Source organism: Phalangium opilio, unplaced genomic scaffold (assembly GCF_054372755.1).
Source record: "Phalangium opilio isolate 3A_F unplaced genomic scaffold, DU_Popi_V2 ptg000217l_1, whole genome shotgun sequence".
Lineage (NCBI taxonomy): Eukaryota > Metazoa > Arthropoda > Arachnida > Opiliones > Phalangiidae > Phalangium > Phalangium opilio.
In genome coordinates, this window is record NW_028324218.1 from 6,342,678 (window position 1) to 6,365,365 (window position 22,688).

General features: G+C 36.3%; 1 protein-coding gene across 5 annotated transcripts in view; it reads left to right on the plus strand.

Annotated features, from left to right (window-relative positions):
* Positions 1 to 1,877: 1,877 nt before the first annotated feature.
* Positions 1,878 to 22,688, plus strand: part of LOC149615949 (spondin-1-like) — a 113,402-nt gene continuing 92,591 nt past the window's right edge. For all 5 annotated transcript variants that reach the window (XM_089857499.1, XM_089857500.1, XM_089857504.1 and 2 more), the window contains exon 1: positions 1,878 to 2,309. In XM_089857499.1, the coding sequence (XP_089713625.1) occupies positions 2,051 to 2,309 (259 nt within the window). In that variant the 5' untranslated portion in view covers positions 1,878 to 2,050. The remainder of the gene's footprint in view (positions 2,310 to 22,688) is intronic.

Here is a 22,688-nt window from a genome sequence, read left to right on the forward strand (position 1 = left end):
TATCCTTTGACAGGCGATTAAGACTTGGCATAAGTTCATAAGATATGTTCCCTCCATAAGTTTGTTTAATTAATCTCTGGTTACAAACTGGAGCTTGTAATTTTGAATTGAGTGAGTGAGGTCATAGATTCGAGGTAAAGCGAGAAAGGCCTGGTGAGTGAGGCGCTGCTGTCAAAGGGGCTTAGTAATGCAGACTAAATAGGACCTAGATGGAAGTCCTGTATTCAAAATTAACCACCGAGTTTAGGACTTCAATTGACTCGCTTCCGTCGTTCTCCTTCTCGAACTAGTATACTCGAGCTGTAAGTCTCTCAGTAGCATTACGAAGTGCATAGGTAGTGTCGTCATACTTATGGAGCATATCACTAATAAACTTATGGTCTTAGTGTTACATTACTGTTGTCCTACTTGGCACTCAAAAGAAAACCAAAAAGATTTAAAAATAAAAATGTATGAGACATTAATTCAAGATAAACAAATACGTCATACATATACAGGGTGTTTCTAATAAGTCTGCAGCCATAAATTAATCCTTTGGATGTTCTTTGGGAAATCAATTTTGAGTCGAAAATGTTTTATACTTCTATCTATGACAAGGGACACTGTTTTCAGTTAAGATTAGTTTACGGATGACCCCTTAAATTTAACTAAGAAACTGAACAGACAATTATTTCTAATTGAAGTTGTTTTTTTTTTGAAGTATAACTTTCAACATAAACCAATTTGTATTATTGTCAATATAGGCCTAGGCAAAGTCACAAGACTAAAGAAAACGCTATACCCTTGTGACTTAAGTAACTTTTGTGAAACTATTCAACAGTTATGAATGGAAATGGAAAGTTGTGGTGGTCTTAACAAAATTACTTTTATTAAATTTCTTTTCTTTTTGAAAATAAAAACGTTTACGAACTTCTTTAACTTATCCCCAAAGAAACCTGCCTTCAAACTACGGGAAATCCTCAGAAAAAAAATGAAATAAACTGCAAAAAAGAGGGCGCTTCGAGCTAAGAAAGTTTGGGATGAGGGTAGTCTTTCCATCTTAAAGTGTCTCTGACACGCACAAACAGTTTTATTTAGATAATATTTCAAATTAAAAATGATGAATTAAGGCAGTAATACATTTGATATAAATCATCCCTTAATTAACATTTATTATAGCAATTGGGGTTACTAAACCGAATCATGCATGCACATACGCCATTTTAAATAGTTCCCCTCATCATTACTATATCTATTAGCGCTGCTTAACTATATTTGCCAAGGCGCATGCATGCGCTTGTGCGTTTTTGTCCCGCCACGTCAAGACAATCAAGGTTTGTGCCTGATTGATTGCTGAATGCAGATTTAGTAAATACCAAACAGTTATAGAATTCACCCTATCACGGTGCGATGTAATTACACCCATCTTAATTAAGTTTGATGAGCAGCGGGAGAGCAAATTAACAAAAAGGGTAATTCCCTCGCCCATGGGAAGAATCATGTTACATAACTAAAGCATATTTAGAGCGTACAGAGCGTCACACTTCTTCTATTATCCCCTTCTGCTAGTGAGAATTGAGTAATTTGCTCAGAGGCAAGTATTGTGAATCACACGTCACCTTCTATTTGTTTTGATACAAACCCCATTTGAGTTTAAAATCAGCGCAAATCACAGACACTTTTGAGGCGTAACATTACGTAAGATCCCAATGGCCAGTTAAAAAAAACACATCGCAAGCCCTCGCCTTAGATTCCAAAAATCCAAACTCACTCCCAAGTCCTTCCCCATCATCCTCCCAAAGATCCCCATTAGATCTTCCTGGCGCTGAATGAAGGGGGATGACACAAGCTGGGAAGAGACCTTAGCGTCTCCGTAAACTTGAGTCCACTAGCATCAGTTGCTCTTGGAGCGTTTATCGCGTACAGACGTCAGTTTCGCCGCGTCATCCAGTAGCGTCATGTTTAATAGCCAATGAGGCGAAATCGTTTATCCAAGGTTCTTTTTGCATTGAGTATTTATTATTATAAAAACTAAAGTCTTCCAGAAGAATTAATTCATTTGAAAAAAATCATGTTGATTGTTTTAAAAATTGTAACTTTACTTTCGTTGGTCTACGGACAGTCATTACCATCGGTTAGTATTTACGGGAACAGTATAGACCCGGGTGTCTCTTATTCGTTGCCCGAACCACCTGTCAACCCCGTTTGGCAAGCCACGTGCGACCGTGCTCCGCCCGGTATCACCAATCCGAAGAAATCAGGTGGAAATGGTTTTATGATAAAGATATCAGGGGATCCGGAGAAATACGTGGCCGGTGAAGGATATTCAGGTAATTAAATGATTTATATTAATTGAATATTAAACGGGGAACCAGTCACTTACATGCAGAAGTATGTGTACTTGTACAAAGCGTGGTGGGTAACTCGTAATTGCAACATGATTCTTCCCCAACAACATCCCTTAATATTTATTATAGCAATTGGGGTTACTAAACCGAATCCTGCATGCACATACGCCATTTTAAATAGTTCCCTCATCATTACTATATTTATTAGCACTGCTTACATAACTAAAGCATTAAGAGGATACAGAGTGTCATCCTTCTTCTATTATCCCCTTCTGCTACAAGTAATGGTTAAAAATCATTCCCTTCATTGACAATGATTACACGTAACCCTAGTGTGACTTGTTCCTTGTTTTAGATGTGTTGAAAAGCTAGTTTATTGTGCATAAAATAGTTAGCTCGAAACAGATTCAAATAAGTTTGAAGCAAAGTTATAAGGTTAACGAAAAGTTCAAATAACATGTTATTAGATTCAGTTTGACATGTTAAGTGTAATTGTTTTTAAATGAAACGAAACACTACTCTGTAATTGCAATTTAGTATGCACTTTCAAAGTTCTGTTTATATTCTATTTTGTTTTGGGGCAATTGTTTACCAACGTTGTTGTTTGGGGATTAAGGTATTACTTGTTATACTTTGAATCCAGTAGAGAATTTTAATATAATCCGTAGTTGTTCGTTTACATTAAACTTCAATAATTAATTATAATTAAACTGAAGTTAAGTCTTTATTTATTACGTAACCTTGCATCGCAGTTGTTTATAACAAGATATAGTAATTCTAATTTAGGTAAAATTAATAAAATGAAAAATGAATTAAGTACAAACATTACATTTTATCTTCATGTAATATTGCAACAAATTCTATTGCAAACAAACTGAAGAAAACCTACTTTTTCTTTTACAAATTGTATATACAATTTGATTAAACACAACCTAAACCATTTCTTCGTCACATTAAACTAGTCCTAACAAGTTTTTAGGTGAATTTCTTAACGTTAGAAGACAATTTCTTCATAAATCATATTATGTAATAAAACAAAGATGACGTAGAATTATTATGATTATATTTCAAGAGTAACTTTTCCAACTCTGAGAGGTAAAAAACTTCTGAAAATTGGTCCATGGTAGTACGAGTAATTTTTAAAACTAACGAATGTTGAAAGCATCTTGAAAAAAATAAAAAATAATACTTTTTATAATTATTTAAAAGGTTAGGTTTTAGAATTTTTGCCACTTTTACGTCTAATGAAAATGAATTGCCGTTGTCAAGATTAATTCCCAAACCCATTTTTCATAGTTCTTGCAACAAATTCTCTATTTTTTTGCAGAATGGCAACTAGTATAATTTTTATCATGAAAATGCATACAGCTATAATAGGAATTATTGCGTATGACCATGCATTTTCTCAACAGGCGATTTTAATAAGGTTATGGGAATTTAGGTGGCTCTAACAAATTATACAGTGTTCTTAGTGTAGGTTACTTTGAAACGTGCCTTTCCCATCCATATACGGGGTGTTTCTCATAAGTCTACCATGCATAAATTAAGGGGGATGTAACATTCTTTGGGAAATCAATTTAGAGTCGAAATATAACTTATCTACATTTTATTTGCAACAAGGGACACAGTTTTCAAGTTCAGATTGTACATAGTATTTTATGGATGACCCCTTAAATTCAATTAAGAAACTGATTAAGACAATTAATGATTGGGGCTAATTTAATTAAGGGGTCATCCCTAAAACACTCATCAAATCATAATTCTCGAAAACAGTGTCCCTTGTGACAAACAAAATGTCATAGATATAAGTTTAGAACATTTTGGACTCAAAATTGTTTACCCAAAAGAACACAATCCCCCTTATTTTATAGCTATCAGAAACACCCTGTATATCTTCTCGTAAAACATTATTAGATTAAAATTTTTGAAGAAAATCCCAGAAACGCAATGCACTTTCATTATCTGAAAAAGTTACTATATATATATATATACTTGGGTAGAACCTTAATAAATTTAACTTCCAGGAACACTTCTTCCGCATGAGAATTTTAAATATTTAAAATCCGCAAGAAACACTTAAATATGTTTAAAAATAAGAGGGGAAACTTGCTAGCTAAGATCCCTCATTAAAGTTTTAGGTAGCTAATGTAAACTCAAAATAGCTAAGTACAATTTCCCTAAGTTAAACAACAGAAACTCATACATTGAAAGAGAACTTTCAACAAACTTAAATTTTAAAAGCCCTATAAAGAGTTGATGATTGAAATTTTCATTTGAACGTGTATTAGTTATTTTATTTTTTTTGCCTGTGTTCAGTGAAAGAGACCGGGTCAAAACCGGTATGCTCGGTAAGTGCGTCTGAACGCACCTCACTGACGTCGACAAAAACAGTTTACTAGTTACCCAAAACAAGCCCCGGACAGTTTTAGAAACCATATTCGACAATTTTCAACAAACTTAAATTTTAAAAGCCAAAGAATTGACGATTGAAATTTGCTTTTGAAAGTGTATTAGAGATTTTTTATTGCCAGCGTTCAGTTAAAGAAACCGAGTAAAACCGGTATGTTCGGTAAGTGCCTCTAAACGCACCTTAATGGCGTCGACAAAAACAGTTAACTCGTTACTTTAATTTTAAAAGCCAAAAAGTTGACGATTGAAATTTTCATTTGAACGTGTATTAGTGGCTTTTTACCTGCGTTCAGTGAAAGAAACCGATTAAAACCGTTATTTTCGGTAAGTGCGTCTGAACGCACCTTAGTTACGTCGACAAAAACAGTTAACCCATAACCCTAAACATGCCCACAAAACCCTTTACTAACTAAATCATATTGGACAACCCTTTTGTTGTATCAGACAATATATTTTTCAGGTTCAAACTTCGGATTGAATTGAACTATAAAATCATTTTGGAACCGTAGTTTTTACTTCTAGTAACGCATTTCATTATGCCATTCCTTTTCTAAGGTCCTGAAGCGACATATTCTAAACAACCTAACCTAAGCACGACCGGGCGGCCGCTGTCTACGAAAACTTTTAAATCTAATTAACTCCTTCGGCCTCCCAAAATTTTGGGCAAAATCGAATTGTCGCACGATACACTTTGCTCCGCCGACGTATGCGGCTACGTCGTGGAGAAACACGGTCCCAACGAGTTTAGAATTTCCTGCTAGAAGCCAACTGTTGTGTTGCCTGTGGTCGAAGGTCTATATAACAAAAGCCGCGCTATTTTCTCCAGACTGTTTAATTTAATTTGGCGCCTTGTATATTAGGAAAGCGTGAGAGTATGCATAGATTGTCGGCTAAAACATTAAGTGAACTCAATGGCATACCTGCATGTACTAATTCGGTTATTTGGATTGTAATTGGGACTGTTTTTACGGGACATGCTTAGCTTCTTCCACGACTAAATTATTTGCTTGTTTAAGTATTAATTGATGAATAAGTATACCTTAACTTTCTTCAATTCAATAAAAAATGTTAAGCCTAATTTAAAATTTTTCAAACTAGGCTTAGGTCTGAAAAGCGAATTTTTTGCTCGTGTTTGCGCATCACGTGATTCTGTTTAATGACCTTGAATTTTCTTCAGTTCACTAGAAAATGTTAAGCCTAAATTTAAACTTTTTCAAACTAGGCCTAGGCTAATTAGGTCTAAAAACAAATATTATGCTCGTGTTTTAGCATCATGTGAATGTGTTCAATGACCTTGAAAAAATGATAAATACTTCCTAAATTTACCTCGACTATTAAACCGATTAATTGTTAAGCATTAATTGATCTACCTTAATTTTCATCAAGTCTCTAGAAAATGTTAAGCCTAAATTTAAACGTTTTCAAACTAAGCTTAGGCCTAAAAACAAATATTTTGCTCGTGTTTGTGCATCAATTGAATGTGTTTAATGACCTTGAAAAAATTATAAAGACTTCCTAAATTTAACTCGAGTAGTAAATTAATTTATTGTTAAGAATTAATTGGTTTAGATTGTTAGATGAATTGTATTTAATTATAGCCAATTAAAAATTAACTTCATTTTCTTGATGAAGTATGTACCAAAGAAGCAGATGTCGCTAAGCCTAACTTTAAACTTTTTCAAACAAGGCTTATAAACTAAAAGCAATGAGTTTGTTCAATTTAAAAATCGAGACCTTGGGAAAAAGAAAAATGTAAAAACTTCCATAATTATGATGTAAATTACACAAGACGGGCATTCATTTAATTATCAGTAATTTTCCAAGAATATCAGCTGCTGTTTTTCGTAATTTGATAGGCAGTCTCTCATATTTAGATTAAATCTAACGTTATAAGATTTGAAAAAGTTTATATTTCCATTCCAAGTATTTAATTACAATATCAACAACTTTCACATTCTCCAAATTAGAAGAATTGCATTCATTGCTAGGTCTAGTAATTTTCCATGAACATCAGCTGTTGTTTTTTTTTTGCGTGCATGTAATTTGAAACGAGCTGATATCCTGATTTCGAAATTCAATTATAAAAACGTATTTAATTACAATACCAACAACTTTCATTAGAACTTTAGGTCAAATTGGGATTAAACCCAATGACGCAATAATTAAGCCTGTGTTCCACATTGGGCCTTGTTATCCTCGTGTTTCTAGAATTTCACGTGGATGTCAATTTAACTTCATAGCATTGGTCGTGAACTTGAACTAGTTTAAAAGTGAAATCGTACGGGTTGGTAGAGCATAAGTTTATAAGATATGTTCCATAAGTATACACTTCGTAATGCTAGAGACTTACTGAAAGCTAGTTCAAGGGAGAACGACGGAAGCGAGTGTTAATACTGTAAGCTTGCACCAAGAAGCGATATCTAGTTTACTAGGGAGAAGTTATATATTCGCCACATTTCTAGCTTTATCTCCAGTCCATACGCAGTAGTGTCCGGAGTTAATCCCCGCCTCTAAATTACAACCAGCATCACATTGGTTCTTGAAAACTCGTGCACGTCAGTGCGACGCGAATGACGAAAATTACAGTCATATTTTCCGACTGAGGAGAGGCGAAATAGCCCGGGGCCTCCTTTTACGCCCCCCCCCCCTTGTATTTTGAAAGGGGGACTGGGACTATGGCGCGCGAATACTTAGGCATATTATACCTTCAGTCCCTAGTAAAGTAGATATCGCTTCTTGCACGGTGCACCTAAATTTAAGAAGTATAGTTCGAACTGCCCATTTTTTCTTCATTATAACACAATTTCCAATCAATTTAGTTAAGGTCTCTCCTTGACATATACTCAAAAGATTAAATAAAACCTCTATAGTGTTTATAATTTTGACGTAGTCATATTTCTGTATATGGTTTAAGAGATATGGAGTGTATATTATAATATACATTATTGATGGAGTGACATCTAGGCGAGTAAACTATAGGATAGTTGAGTACGTATGTACCCTGTTGTACTATATACGTCGTCACTGTCTGGGTCCTGGTATGGGCTGTTTCTAAGCGTATGTTAGCCAGCGATAATTTTGTCCTACGTGATATTTAACGTTTCACGTTAAGAGCTCGCTATAAGGGCTGTATATTGAATTTCCACAAGCGTCGACGGGTTAGAGATAGGCGCCGAGGATATCAATGTTGCAAAGAGACCTTTTGGACCTAAACTAAATTACGGAGTCGTGTTCGCATAAGCCCCAATTTGCATAAACCCTAGCCCTTTCAAAAATTGGTCGAAAGTTTTCAATGAATTTAAAAAAAACTTTCTATAAACTGCTTAGGTATTGTTCTGTAAACTGTTGAGGTATTGTTCTATAAACTGTTGAGGTATTGTTCTATAAACTGTTGAGGCATTGTTCTAGAAACTATTGAGGTATTGTTCTAGAAACTATTGAGGTATTGTTCTATATACTGTTGAGGTATTGTTCTATAAACTGTTGAGGTATTGTTCTATAAACTGTTGAGGTATTGTTCTATAAACTGTTGAGGTATTGTTCTATAAACTGTTGAGGTATTGTTCTATAAACTGTTGAGGTATTGTTCTATAAACTGTTGAGGTATTGTTCCATAAACTGTTGAGGTATTTGTTCCATAAACTGTTGAGGTATTTGTTCTCTAAACCGTTGAGGTATTTATCTAAAACATGTATATGGTAACGTGCCAACTTAGTTCCGGACTTTTCCAGGTGTGGTTTTTCATGACCGATGGCATGTCTCATCATTGACCCCGTGACCTTAGGTCCTTAAATGATCGACCATATTTTAATAGCAAATATTTATGTTTATGAAGAATTCTTCAAAATTACTTCATGTCATTTCGTTATACACGAAATTATTTCAAGTTAATTCAATTTAAACTGCGCAAAATATAGATTTTTCTGACGAGTTTTTCATTACGAGATTATACCATTGTCAAAGGTAGAGTAACGGGTTTTAAAACCCTTTATGAATCAGTTCGGCTCGGTTTACCGGGTACTCGATTTTAACCTCAATAAATATACATGGTACAATTTGGTCGTATTTTCTGTTGAATGACAAAAACAACCTCGTATAAACCTTAAAAGCATTGCTTCTCTAGACAATTGCATTTTATCGTTTGCTCTTAAATAATTTTATTTTATTTAACTGCTTCTGATGGTTGAATATCAAAAGTCTATAACATTAAGTACACTATTTAGTTCAGTCTACAATGCAGCCATATTTCCTTTTTCAACTTCTGATATCTATTATCTACGCACGTCCTTAAATAGACAAAATTTTGGATTATAGAATGATTATCTGTGGCCTTAGATAAAAGTTGCACCAATTTTTAGCTAGGTGTCGTTATATACCACATCCTAGTACTTGCATGCGCTGCTCTGTTTGTTAGTGAACCCCGTGCACATGAAACACAATAATAGAAAACATGAATACTGTAGTACATTAGCACATACGAAACTAACAGTCCCTCATCCACACCTAGCTACTACGGAATATTTATTTACGTGGCTTGTAACAAAAAATATAGCCATAATAGTTTAAAATTTCAAAGGATAATTTCTAACCAAAATAACTTCAGTTATAACCATTCCCAAAACATTGATTGTTTCTATACAGTTTAACGCAAGACCGCAAAGCACATTTTTGGCTATAGCTGAAGGCGTATCCGAGAATTACTGTACTTTCTAGGGGTCTAGGGGTTAATAGCGCGGGCTATCTTCCTAATTTCATTAGGCTCGTAATTTATTCAAATGCAAATAACGGGCAAAACCCCATATTCCATTTTCTCTGGGCGCTTATATGTGTACATCCGAATTTTCCTTCTAACTTTGAGTTTGAGGTCAAGACATTGAAAGAACAAGACGGCCCAAGGGCTCGTAATAGTAGCCACATCGTACGAGTGAATAGCCCCTCTATACCCTACCCTAATGAGTGGATAACCCCTCTATAACTTACCCTAATGAGTGAATAGCGCTATCTTTTACAATGCTTAAATGATTTACCGTGCATAAAATCAGAGTTAATAGCCCCCTCGATGCCCTACTCTAAACAGTGATAAAATTATAACCGTATAAACTTACTTATGCTGTAATTCTAATATTCCGGCGAATCGAAGAACAGATATTTATGCCCAGAAACGTTTGAAAACGAAAGTTTAGTTATAGTGATTATCCCCTCGAATTACCTTTAGCAATGCTAAAATGATCAAACGCGTAACGCTCATTTAACACTATGTTAGCTCTATCTAAACCCATACCCCAATGATACAAGTTCAGAAGTATCCGACCCCAAAGATACAAGTTCAGAAGTATCCGACCCCAAAGATACAAGTTCAGAAGTATCCGACCCCAAAGATACAAGTTCAGAAGTATCCGACCCCAAAGATACAAGTTCAGAAGTATCCGACCCCAAAGACACAAGTTCAGAAGTATCCGACCCCAAAGACACAAGTTCAGAAGTATCCGACCCCAAAGACACAAGTTCAGAAGTATCCGACCCCAAAGATTCAAGTTCAGAAGTATCCGACCCCAAAGATTCAAATTCAGAAGTATCCGACCCCAAAGATTCAAATTCAGAAGTATCCGACCCCAAAGATTCAAGTTCAGAAGTATCCGACCCCAAAGATTCAAGTTCAGAAGTATCCGACCCCAAAGATTCAAGTTCAGAAGTATCCGACCCCAAAGATTCAAGTTCAGAAGTATCCGACCCCAAAGATTCAAGTTCAGAAGTATCCGACCCCAAAGATTCAAGTTCAGAAGTATCCGACCCCAAAGATTCAAGTTCAGAAGTATCCGACCCCAAAGATTCAAGTTCAGAAGTATCCGACCCCAAAGATTCAAGTTCAGAAGTATCCGACCCCAAAGATACAAGTTCAGAAGTATCCGACCCCAAAGATACAAGTTCATTATAGTGATTACCCATTTTAGTGATTATCCCCTCGAATTACCTTTAGCAATGCTAAAATGATCAAACGCATTACGCTCATTTAACACTATGTTAGCTCTATCTAACCCCACATTTGAATTAACCGCCAAAACGTTCCAGTCAATCATAACATAGATGGCGATAGCTACCGAACGAGAACGAAAAGGGGAAAATCGTTATCTATTTAATTAGCACATAAATAAAAAGAAAATAAATATAAAAACCCTAAACATACAAATTCATAAGTATCCGACCCCACAAATTAAGAGGTACCCCACCCCACATCACCCCGACATTTTAGAGATAAAAATAAATAATAAAAATCTCGGCGTTTCTATCAAGTCTCTATGGCTCAATGGTAGAATCTTTGCTTACCACGCCAACGGCCCGGGTTCGATTCCCGGCTGCGATCCGAAAAAAATTTTAATTAAAATTAAATCTCTAACCGAGCCCAGTTACCCCTATGGGTGGGTTGTGGTAATGTGGAGTTCCTTTTAAGCCAAAAAATAACGATAACGAAAGCGAAAACTCCGGCCACATGTACTACTACTACTACTACTACTACTACTACTACGGCTCGGGTCAAACTAAGAGCCTCATCGTATACTACGATGTGGCTAAAAACTAAAACCAGAACACGGGGAGAGCTTAAAGGAGGAATTTTGATTCTAGAGGATAGGGTCTTTTCCACGCATGGTCATAAAATATACCCATAGTACCATCAAGAAGTGATAACTAGTTTACTAGGGAGAAGGTATAAATACGCCACATTTCCAGCTTTACCTCCAGTTCAAACGTAGGTGCAGAGTTAATCCCCGCCTCTAAATTACAACCAGCATCTCGAATGACGAAAACTACGTATTTTCCGACTGAGGAGAGGCGAAATAGCCCGGGGCCTCCTTTTCCGTCCCCCTTGTATTTTGAAAGGGGGACTGGGACATTGGCGAGCGGATACTTAGGCATCTCAACCTTCTCCCTAGTAATCTAGATATCACTTCTTGGCAGGGTTGTTTGATTTAAATCAGTTTGATTTAAATCATGATTTTTTTAAAAAAATCATTTGATTAAAATCAAGAATATATTTTTATTTTTAAAAAATGTTTTATAAGATTCCAAGAAGTACCTAGTTTAAGAAATTCGAGAAGAAACTTAATTAGAAAAGACCTAAAATTAAAAACAATCATGGTTTTGGTATATTTCAGTTCAAGTTTTTCCCAGAACTCCAGTTTGTCTACTGAAAAGGCTAGGAAATGAAATAGCGGTCAAGCTAGTATTTTTATACAAGCATTTGAATAGTAACAATATCCAATAGCTGCTTAAATGTCATGATTATTTTGCTTTTGGTTAATTTTGACTCAAAAGTTTTCATGTTGGTAATTTACTATCTAGTAGTTCAATAAAAATCAAAAAAATCAAATAAATCAATTAAAATCAAAAAAATCCGATTTAAATCAAAAAAATCAACAACCCTGCTTCTTGGTACCAGGGAGAAAAGAGGGAAGATGGAGTGGTTTGATGATGGGCGACATGCCTCAATTAAAGCCTGCGGTAGGTGATTGTTAAGTGCTGTCGCGTAGCTGGATTGTATTTGTATGAGAACTAGCTTCTATTTTTAAGACACAGGGGGCGTCCTCTACGGTTCCGTACTGTACGACCCTACCTAAACACCACTAAGGATACTGGGAGAACTTAGGTGCCGTTCCGTAGGTGGGGTACAGAGGCAACGTTATAGATACTCCTTCAAGCCAATAGTACCCGGAGTTTAGGTTGAGCATAGATTATGCTTCAGACGCCATCAGGTTACAGCAACAATAACTACATTTTACACGTGACTAAGCTACTAAATATTTACACCGAGAGGTGGCTACACTTACTGAGTTCAACCATGAAAAGCAAATGCATGCTGGGATTTTTAATAGCTAGAAATAACCCCAACTATGCTACCTACTCCAGCGGCTGGCTAAAGTTCTAAGGAATTCACCCAATTGATTTGAATTGAATCGAGACCTCTCTAGACTCTAGAGGATGCCCTTTACGTTAATTGGTTCCGAAAACCTTTCTTATTTATTGGTCGAAATACATCTATGGAATATATAGAAGGAATTGTACAGCGGCAACGAAAGAAAAAACAACAACAAAAACTGGGCTACAGACTTTGTATTTTGGCGGCAATTGGGCCGGGGTCTTCGTGACGTACGATGTTCAAAAGGGGTTTGGAGATGAGCAAAAGTTTTGCTCTTACTTCATCTCAATTTCTCTACTAAATCTTTTTGGGTTTACAAACTTACTTTGAATATCGCGGTGGAACTAACTAAATTGACCTCAATGTAGTATTTTAAAAGTTTACACAGATTTTTGAAGATTCAAATTCCCTGACTATTTCCTGGAGTTTTCCCTGACTCTATCCTGGGATTTTTCCCCTTGCTATTTCGTAGGATTTTCCCCTTGCTATTTCTTGGGATTTTACCAGACTATTTAATGGAATTTCCCCTTCCCATTTCTTGGGATTTTCCCTTAAATATTTCCTGGGGTTTTTTCTTGACTATATCCTGGGAGTTTTCCCTGACTATTCCTAGAGTTTTCCATGACTATTTTCTGGGATTTTCCCCAGACAATTTCCTGGGGTTTTCCCTGATTATATCCTGGGATTTTCCTCTGCTTATTTCCTGGAGTTTCCCCTGACTATTTCCGGGTACTTTCCCTGCCTATTTCCGGGTATTTTCCCTGACTACTTCCTGGGATTTTCCCTGTCTATTTCCTGAAATTTTCTCTGACCATATCCTCCGATTTTCTCTGACCATTTCTTCCGATTTTCCCTGACCATTTCCTGGAATTTTCCCTTACTATTTCCTGGGATTTTCCCTGACTTAATGCTATCAAAAATATTGGGCATCCATGTTATACCATAATTCGGAAAAACCACAAAAAAACCTAAGAAAACTTCTTTCAGAAATTCCGATAGTGAAACAACTTCCTTAATACACGGTACCTATCTTGTTTGGAAATCCATTTTATTTTTCAATCGTAAATTATCTCTCCCTTTCTACGTAGTTTTGGGTGGTGGTGTGTGTAGGAGTACCGTTCGAGTTAAGCTTTAAAATTGAATCCCTAAGAATTATGAAGGAGTAAAAAGAACCGAGGCTTAACTTGGTTTTCTTAAATAAATAAATGAACGCCGAATTTTGGGCGCATTTGCTTGGGATTGAAAATTGCGGCGGAGAAAATTAATGTATTTATCAAAACAGACAGTTGAAATTAAACGGGAAGGTTTAAGAGATTAATTCTTGCAACCGATTCGACGCTGAGACTCCATTTGTTAGCCGTCCTCAAAGTGTCTCTGACTACTATGGAAACGAAATAAGTGATCTCTATAATAAATATACTGAAATTATAACCTTTGTTTAGGAATTGATTACTTATAGTTTTAAATCGGAGTATATATATTATGTTACGGACACTTTAAATTTGTTAAAATTGGGCCTGAATTTGCCAATAATGTTCAATATATTTCGAATTTATAACTGGGGTTAAATTTAGAAAGAGTAATCGTTACTTTAATACATAATAAACCGATATATGAACCTCTGGCCGAGTTGGGAGCTAAAAGTATAGTTGCTTCTAATTGGCTATTTGGTGACAAGGGTCAAAATTCTTGGTTATTCTTAGCGTTTTAAATTTTGAAATTAAAATAAAATTAACGGATGAATTTGATAACAGCGTTTATTTTAAACATGTCAACGTGAGACGCCCTAGAAATTCCCCATTTAATTTCAACACTTAATATGAAACGCCATAGGGTGCGACATGTTTTCGTACGAGGATTTCTGTCAGTTTCTGAAACTTTATTGAATTGTATTTATTTTAGAGTCATTTAATTCAGTTAATGAACTTTTAAAACCATGAGAAAGTTGAAAACACTTGTTCTGATATCTCTAACATACGTTAAAGATAAGTGAACAAGGGCAAAAAATCAGTTTTGCAATACTACGTGTGGTTTCTAATCCGCTAAGGTTGTAAAACACCCTACAACGCTGTAAGGCAACACAATGACTTTATTAACACGTTGTAAACGGACACCTGCTTTTCACGAGCCACACCAAACAATTCATTAAACAACGCAACGTTTGGTTATTAGTAAAAAATAAAACAAAAGCAGAAGAAAAGATAACTCAATGTTCTTTAGTATTGTACATAAGCTTTGAATAATTTTACTATACCAAAGATTTGGACTTGTAATGCCGTTTGTGTTGAATGTTAATTTTACGTTTCCAGTAATAAGTAGTTTTATTAAATGTTTGCTAGCATGTTTTATTGATCCTCAAGGTTAGGGTGAAAACCACACTTATTTTCGCGTGCCCCACTAAAGCACTAACTAACAAACACACTTGTATCAGCGCATCACTACGTTTGTTTATTACATAACCACGAGGAGTAAAAAAAAATAAAACACAAGTAGATTTAAAGCTCCCCAAATTAAATTTATGTTGTAACCATTCAGGGGGTTTCCCACAGCTTTCACGTGTACCTAAAACTCTTAAGTTATATTTATATACAAGACTGGTTATTACACGCGGTTTAAGTTTTAAAAACTTCAACTTAAAATACGATGTCGGTTTTGAAGGCGCGGGACGATTTAGGAACCAAACTTTGATCATGACTCGTGCTACAACCTGAGAAATCAATAATGTTAAAGCTATCCTGATATTGAGTTTAATACTATACGAAGGCTATTTAACGAATGATATCAACTTTTAACAAATCTAATTGCAAAAACGACTTAAGTCAAAGTATTTTTATTTGAAGAATGTTGTGGGGGTTTAAAAATTAGTAGTATCAGGGATAGATTTAATTTTAGAAGTAGGAATGGAGAACAGAGTAATGTGGGCGCGCGTCAAAGTCCCGGACCCCCCCCCCCTTCCCGGGACGGGGGGGGGGTATGAAAGAAGAGGCGGGTGGGTCATAGCGACAGAGGTAAAAATGAATTACGTATTTTTCACCGCCGTCCCCGTCAGCAACGTCATCAAAACGTAGTTTAAGTGAGCCGCCAATAAGATAATTTAAACTTTTCGTTACGTGTTGGATGGAGGGGCTCTATGCTGGGCTATGAGTCGGACTGAAGTAAATACTAACCGTTCTCCATTCCTACTTCTAAAATTAAATCTATCCCTGGTAGTATAGACCTTTTCGATGTAGGCAACTCTCAGTATTGAGACACTCTCATGATACAAAAAGACTACAGCGCAGACTAAACTGTACCTAAATCAGTTACAATATTTTGCAACTAAGATTGTCAGTTAAGTTTTGTGTTATTTCACTGGGATTTCGGCGAACCTGACAGTTTTATAGCTGAAGTAAATCTGGGAAAGCCAAGCATGCTACAGAACAGAGAAAGAGAGAGGAGAGTAGAACTAGCTAGATCTTGTCTGCTGTGAAGAGATCCAAGCCTGAGGGAGAAAATGATGTGACACTCGTGTTTGGAGAAGCTGATTTCGCTATTTGAGTTGTCAAAATATCCCCCGTAACCAAAAGCCCAGCTAGCTTCCTCGCGTTCTGTTACTTTCAACTCGTTGCTTGCTACTCGCTACGAGTTGGGAAAAGGTCTGCCTTCTTCATTTCAATAAAACGTAAATTTCAAATTTTGCCATCAGCATTTTTAAACTTTGAAGAAGATATGGCAATTAAAGTTTAGTTTTAACATAAGATATGTTCCTTCCATAAGTTTATTTAATTAATCTCTGGTAATGACAAACTGGAGCTTGTAATTTTGAAGTGAGTGAGTGAGGTAGGTCATAGATTCGATGAGGTAAAGCGAGGGAGGCCTGGTGAGTGAGGCGCTGCTGTCAAAGGCTTAGTTCAGACTAAATAGGATTAGATGGACTGTCAAAGGCTTAATACAGACTAAATAGGAAGATGACTGTAAAAGGCTTAATATAGACTAAATGGGAAGATGGACTGTCAAAGGTTTAATACAGACTAAATAGGAAGATGGACTGTCAAAGGTTTAATACAGACTAAATAGGAAGATGGACTGTCAAAGGTTTAATACAGACTAAATAGGAAGATGGACTAGTGTAGTCAATTCTCGCGTCGTTCTCGAACTAGCTCGAGCTGTAAGTCTCTAGCATTACGAAGTATAGGAAGTATCATACTTATGGAACATATGACTTATAAACTTATGGTTTTATGCAAGTTCTGCTGGTTTTGATTGCTTAAAGAAACGAAGATACTATAATTATAAACTTTCTTCGTTTAACCTGAGAAACTTAAAGTGTTAGAGTCACCAAAAATCGCCATTTTTAAAACTAAAAGGTTTTATTCGCATCTGAAAGATCAAATCTTTCTGATTCAGAATATATATTTATATAATGCATTATAATTTTTCAAATATTATTAAAACCCCGGCTTTCGGAACCTACTCGCAGAATTTTTTCAAACTATTTTGACAGTTAAATTTCGCGGTACTCCATATACCCCTGGTGACGTCACGATTCGAGGCGCGTGAGCACCAGGGCCGGAAATAAGCACAGGACACTGGACATTGTCCAATAAAATTTTAAAATGTCCTATAATTTTTTCAAAAACTAAGGGGGTCACTGGACATTTTGACCAATAAATTTTCCGAAGTTTTGATAGCTTGACTATGAAGATGCGACACTATTTATGCACACGCCAGTGGACAATGTTCAATAAATTTTCCAGACAAATAGGGGGTCACTGGACACATGTCCTATAAATGTTTTTTCTTATTTCCGGCCCTGGTGAGCACGCGGCACGCGCGACTCCGCAAGTCCTACTTTTTTATTGATAGGTGGCGCTTTCAAAGTGATCGAATTTGACGCGCGCGCGATGTTTAAAAACTAGGCTTAGCTCTCGTAATGAAATCTGTCTCGCGCTGGTCAACCTCTTATGACGTCACCAGGGGTATATTTATAATTTATTCCGTCTTAATGAGGTATGTGAAGTATCAATTTTCTTTTTCATATTACAAAATGAATACATTTCTATAAGACTTTTTACTTTGGATCTACTGTTATTAAAACCCAACTGATGTTTTAAAACGAAAATTAGCCACTTTTCAAAAAACGTGGCACTAACACTTTAAGATTGAGAAGCTGGCTTTGAGTCAGTTATAAATTTGTTTAACCAGGAATGCATAAGGTAAAATAGGAATAATTGTGTCTCCATATCTTTCACGTTAATTTATACGCGGGTTTATGGGCTGGGCTTGAGTGTTTCAGTGCTATCTTTTAAGAATAAAACCTCGTTTGCTTTTTAAAAATTCAATTTATGACATTTTTAAACACGTGAGATTATTTTAAGGAGAATATCTCTCAATTCATAAGTAAAAATTACAAAATTGGCTTCAAAAGTGAATGAGCTTATTTTAGAATAGGTAAACGGCCTCAGGTTTTCAACTATAACGTTTCCAAATTTTTTTTGTACTAAAATAAACTTTCTTGAAGTTACGAAATTAATTTAGTGACGCTTTCTGCAAGATGCAAAACAATTTACTTAAAATTTCGCGATATTTAAGTGCGTTTTATTGACTTTAAATTAAATCTAATAATATAAACTAACGGAGAAACTTGAACTTCTTATTGTTTGATACACTTTTGTATTTAATTCCGAACGGTAAACGTTTGTTAGCGTTTGTAATAATCAGTTTGGCTTCGGCAAAGCTTTAGACGTCGCTACTCTTTTTTGGTGTAAAGGTATTACCAACGAAGCTATCTATGTATGTTTGTGTCACGGATGTAATTGCTCGGGGCTCGAACAACAAGGTCGCTAACTTTCTGTTGCGTCTCTCTCTCACTCACTAACCATGAATTTAGTCCCATACTCCATGAAATTAACGAATTGTGACTGTGTACAGGGATAGATATAATTTTAGAAGTAGGAATGGAGAACGGTTAGTATTTACTTCAGTCCGACTCATAGACCACCCAGTATAGAGCCCCTCCCTCCAACACGTAACGACGGAAAGTTTAAATTATCTTATTGGCTGCTCACTTAAACTACGTTTTGATGACGTTGCTGACGGGGACGGCAGCGAAAAATACGTAATTCCTTTTTATCTCTGTCGCTATGACCCCCTCTGTCCCGTGGAAGGGGGTCCGGGACTTTGACGCGCGCCCACTGTTCTCCATTCCTACTTATAAAATTAAATGTATCCCTGACTACAGTAAAATCTTACGTTCATGTCGATCCTCTTGTTATTTAAGTTTCGATCACATCGGTACGTTCATTTCCCAGTTCAGACGCTAGAGCAGACGACTCAAAACGATTCGCGTCACCGCGTGTATGGCTTCACATGGTAATTTTAATTTTTGAATCAAGACTTTTGAATTCTAAAATAGCTGCTTATCCAAAAAAAAAAACTCCGTCGCAAAGAACCCTAAAACCTTTAAAATATATCGTCTGCTAAAGCATATAGCTCACTCGATCAGGCGTCAGTAACTTAAGGCATGATCGAGGGTGCTATGACTAAAGAAAAGGCGCTAACGAGGTAGCGCCATCTATACACAGCACCAGACAAAACTGAAAACTAGTTTTCAAAACAAACCCGCGAATCTTTTTAAGTAAAACGACTTCACCAACGTGAACGCAAGATTTTAGTCTACAGTCTGAATGGGATTGGGTATTAAATAAATATAAACCCAAGGCTCCTCGAAAGAACTTACGATTTCACATTAACAAAGTTTCAACAATTTTCACGAGAACCTAAAACAAATTCATGAAGCTAGCTACCCATCGAAACACGGTCGAGGCATGCCAAACCAAACCAAACCAAACCGTGCAAGGGTACACTACACACTTGAGATGACAACATTTGGGGTTAGGGGTTCTCGCGCCACGTCAAAACCTACGTATACAGAATCCGCGATCACTTTAATCTCATCGCTTTCGACGGAGAGCGAGGGAGAGTTAGAACATACGTATGTCCGTACTAGGGAGGGCCTCTCCACGATCCCAACCCTAAGCGGTTGACAAGAGCAAATAGATTCTTATTTACCGACTTGTAAGAAAGATAAAGCTAGATTTTCGTGCCTTATCTATTACAAAAAAACCTCAGCGGTTCTATCTGTCTGTCTGTCTCTCTGTCCTAACCACGAAACTTTAAATAGGACTTTGCGTTCTGCACCCATACCCATTCGGGCGTGCGAGCTCTGAATTGCAAATGCCGATCAAACTCTAGGCCTACGTCAAAGAAGGTACCGTCACCGTGGCCTTTGACATGTTTGTGAAGATGATATCCGTAAACCAGGGGTTTTTATTTGAAGTGCAAGGGTTTTATTTATTTTTTATTTTCGAATACAGATTATAGCAGAGATAAGTATTAAGAATTCCGTGTGTTATCAAGTAAATCGCACATGCAAAAGTGTGGGTTATCTTAAAGGAGAAAGGAATGGTCATACCAGGGATAGATTTAATTTTAGAAGTAGGAATGGAGAACGGAACGGTTAGTATTTACTTCAGCCTGACTCATAGACCACCCAGTATAGAGCCCCTCCCTCCAACACGTAACCAAGAGTTCTGATGGCGTTGCTGACGGGGACGGCTAAAAATACGTAATTCCTTTTAACCTCTGTCGCTATGACCCGCCTCTTCTTTCATACCCCCCGTCCCTGGAAAGGGGGTCCGGGACTTTGACGCGCACCCAGCCACATTACTCTGTTCTCCATTCCTACTTCTAAAATTAAATCTATCCCTGGTCATACCTATAATGTTGCCTCGGTACCCCCATCTACCAAACGGCACAGAAGTCCTCCCAGCATCCTTAGGTAGGGTCGTAGAAACAGTACGGAAACGTAAAGATCGCCCTCTATGTCTTAAAAATATAAGCTAGTTATTTTACAAATACAATGGAGCTACGTGGCAGCACTTAACAATTGTCTACCGAAGTTTAGGGGCGTGGACGCGAAAGGTACACTGGGAGAGTTGCAGTGAAGCAAGTAGCCCACCCCCACTCCATCTTACGTCCGTTCTCCCTGGTTTTATCGCCAGGGAAATGTTTTCGTGTTTTGAACTTTATCTTGTGATCAAATAGGTAAAACAATAGACCATAACATTAATTCCATAAGAGAAGCAAACACCTCAGGGGTGGCTTCCTTCTTGGCTGTGTTATTTCCCTGGCCACAAGAACCACCCATCGCTAGAGGGCAGCGCGAGTCGGCTTGCCTCTTGGTTGGTGCCAACCTAACATGGCGGCCTCCCCGTCCCTGATCTTTGGTTGCCTATAAAGTAATTAATGGAATTGTCTATTGTCTTTCTGGTTAGTAAGTACAATTACCCTAATCTTTGAACCCGAAATTTAAAGTTCATCTATATGCAAACAAAATTAGAAATTACCATATAATCTTGGGAATAATTTTTTTTTATTTAACCTTATGCTATAATTCACCTAGGCCTGGAATTTCTTTTCGTTGTGCGACAAAGGTTTTAAAAAGATTTAAACCCAAATGACAGTAAGGGCTTTTGAACGTTTAAGCGCATGGTGGAGCATGTGAACTGATAAAAAAAAATTTAAAAAGAAACAATGGTGTCTCCGGTCTTTTTACAAAATCTTTTCGAGAGCATATTTTAGGAAAAAAATTTGCATATAATTTCTTCGCTTTTTTCCACTATACGAAGGGAGCTCTATCGAACGTCCATTTTGCTTTCGTAAGAAGTCTATCAAACTGAAAAATTGTGGAATGACCGAAGTACTGTGGGATTGGTTCTAGGGGGAATCAATTTTGAGTGGAAAATGTTATGAGAAAGTTTTGAGTCTAAAATATTCTGTGATAAAAATTTTGAGTCGAAAATGTTCTGTGACAAAATTTTGAGTCGAAAATGTTCTGTGACCAAATTTTGAGTCGAAAATGTTCTGTGACAAAATTTTGAGTCGAAAATGTTCTGTGACAAAATTTTGAGTCGAAAATGTTCTGTGACAAAATTTTGAGTCGAAAATGTTCTGTGACAAAATTTTGAGTCGAAAATGTTCTGTGACAAAATTTTGAGTCGAAAATGTTCTGTGACAAAATTTTGAGTCGAAAATGTTCTATGACAAAATTTTGAGTGGAAATTGTTCTGTGACAAATTTTGAGTCGAAAATGTTATATGACAAAATTTTGAGTCTTGAAAAATGCTCTTTGATAAAATTTTGAGTCTTGAAAAATGTTCTTTGATAAAATTTTGAGTCTTGAAAAATGTTCTTTGATAAAATTTTGAGTCTTGAAAAATGTTCTTTGATAAAATTTTGAGTCTTGAAAAATGTTTTTTGATAAAATTTTGAGTCTTGAAAAATGTTCTTTGATAAAATTTTGAGTCTTGAAAAATGTTCTTTGATAAAATTTTGAGTCTTGAAAAATGTTCTTTGATAAAATTTTGAGATGTTCTATGCCTAAAATTTGAGTCGAAAAGCTTCTGTGACAAAATTTGAGTCGAATATGTTCTATGACATTTTGTCCTAATGGACACCATTTACAAGTTATTATTACAGTGTTTTACGGATGACCCCGTTAAATTAAATTTACATTATCTTTCATGCAATTTTAACTTAAATGATGTTGTGAAATAGTTTACTATCTAGACAAGGATCTTCTTTAGTTATAAGCTTGAACTCGCGGCCACATTGGAAAATGGCGGACAGAAAGAATAACTAAACCCTCTTAAGTTTGCTAGCTCCATTGCATTTGATGCTTTCTTTAATCTACTTAAGTTTTAAGGCTTGGTTGGGTGGTCACCCTTCAGTGAGTCTATACGTTCTTTGATATGAGACAGAAAGCGGACCGAGAAATATATATATATAGAAAAAGAAAGAAAGAAAAGGGGACTTCTCTTTGGTTCTTCAGTTAATTGGATTAAAGCCCTTGCCGCAATTCAGCTCCTATTACTGCCTGCTTTTAGCTCCGTCAACTAAATTGATTGAGTAAACTATTGTAATTGGGTATTACCCATGTCAAATCACTGAAAGTTCTTTATTTTCTTTTGACACAAAATATATGTCGATAAGCTTCGATT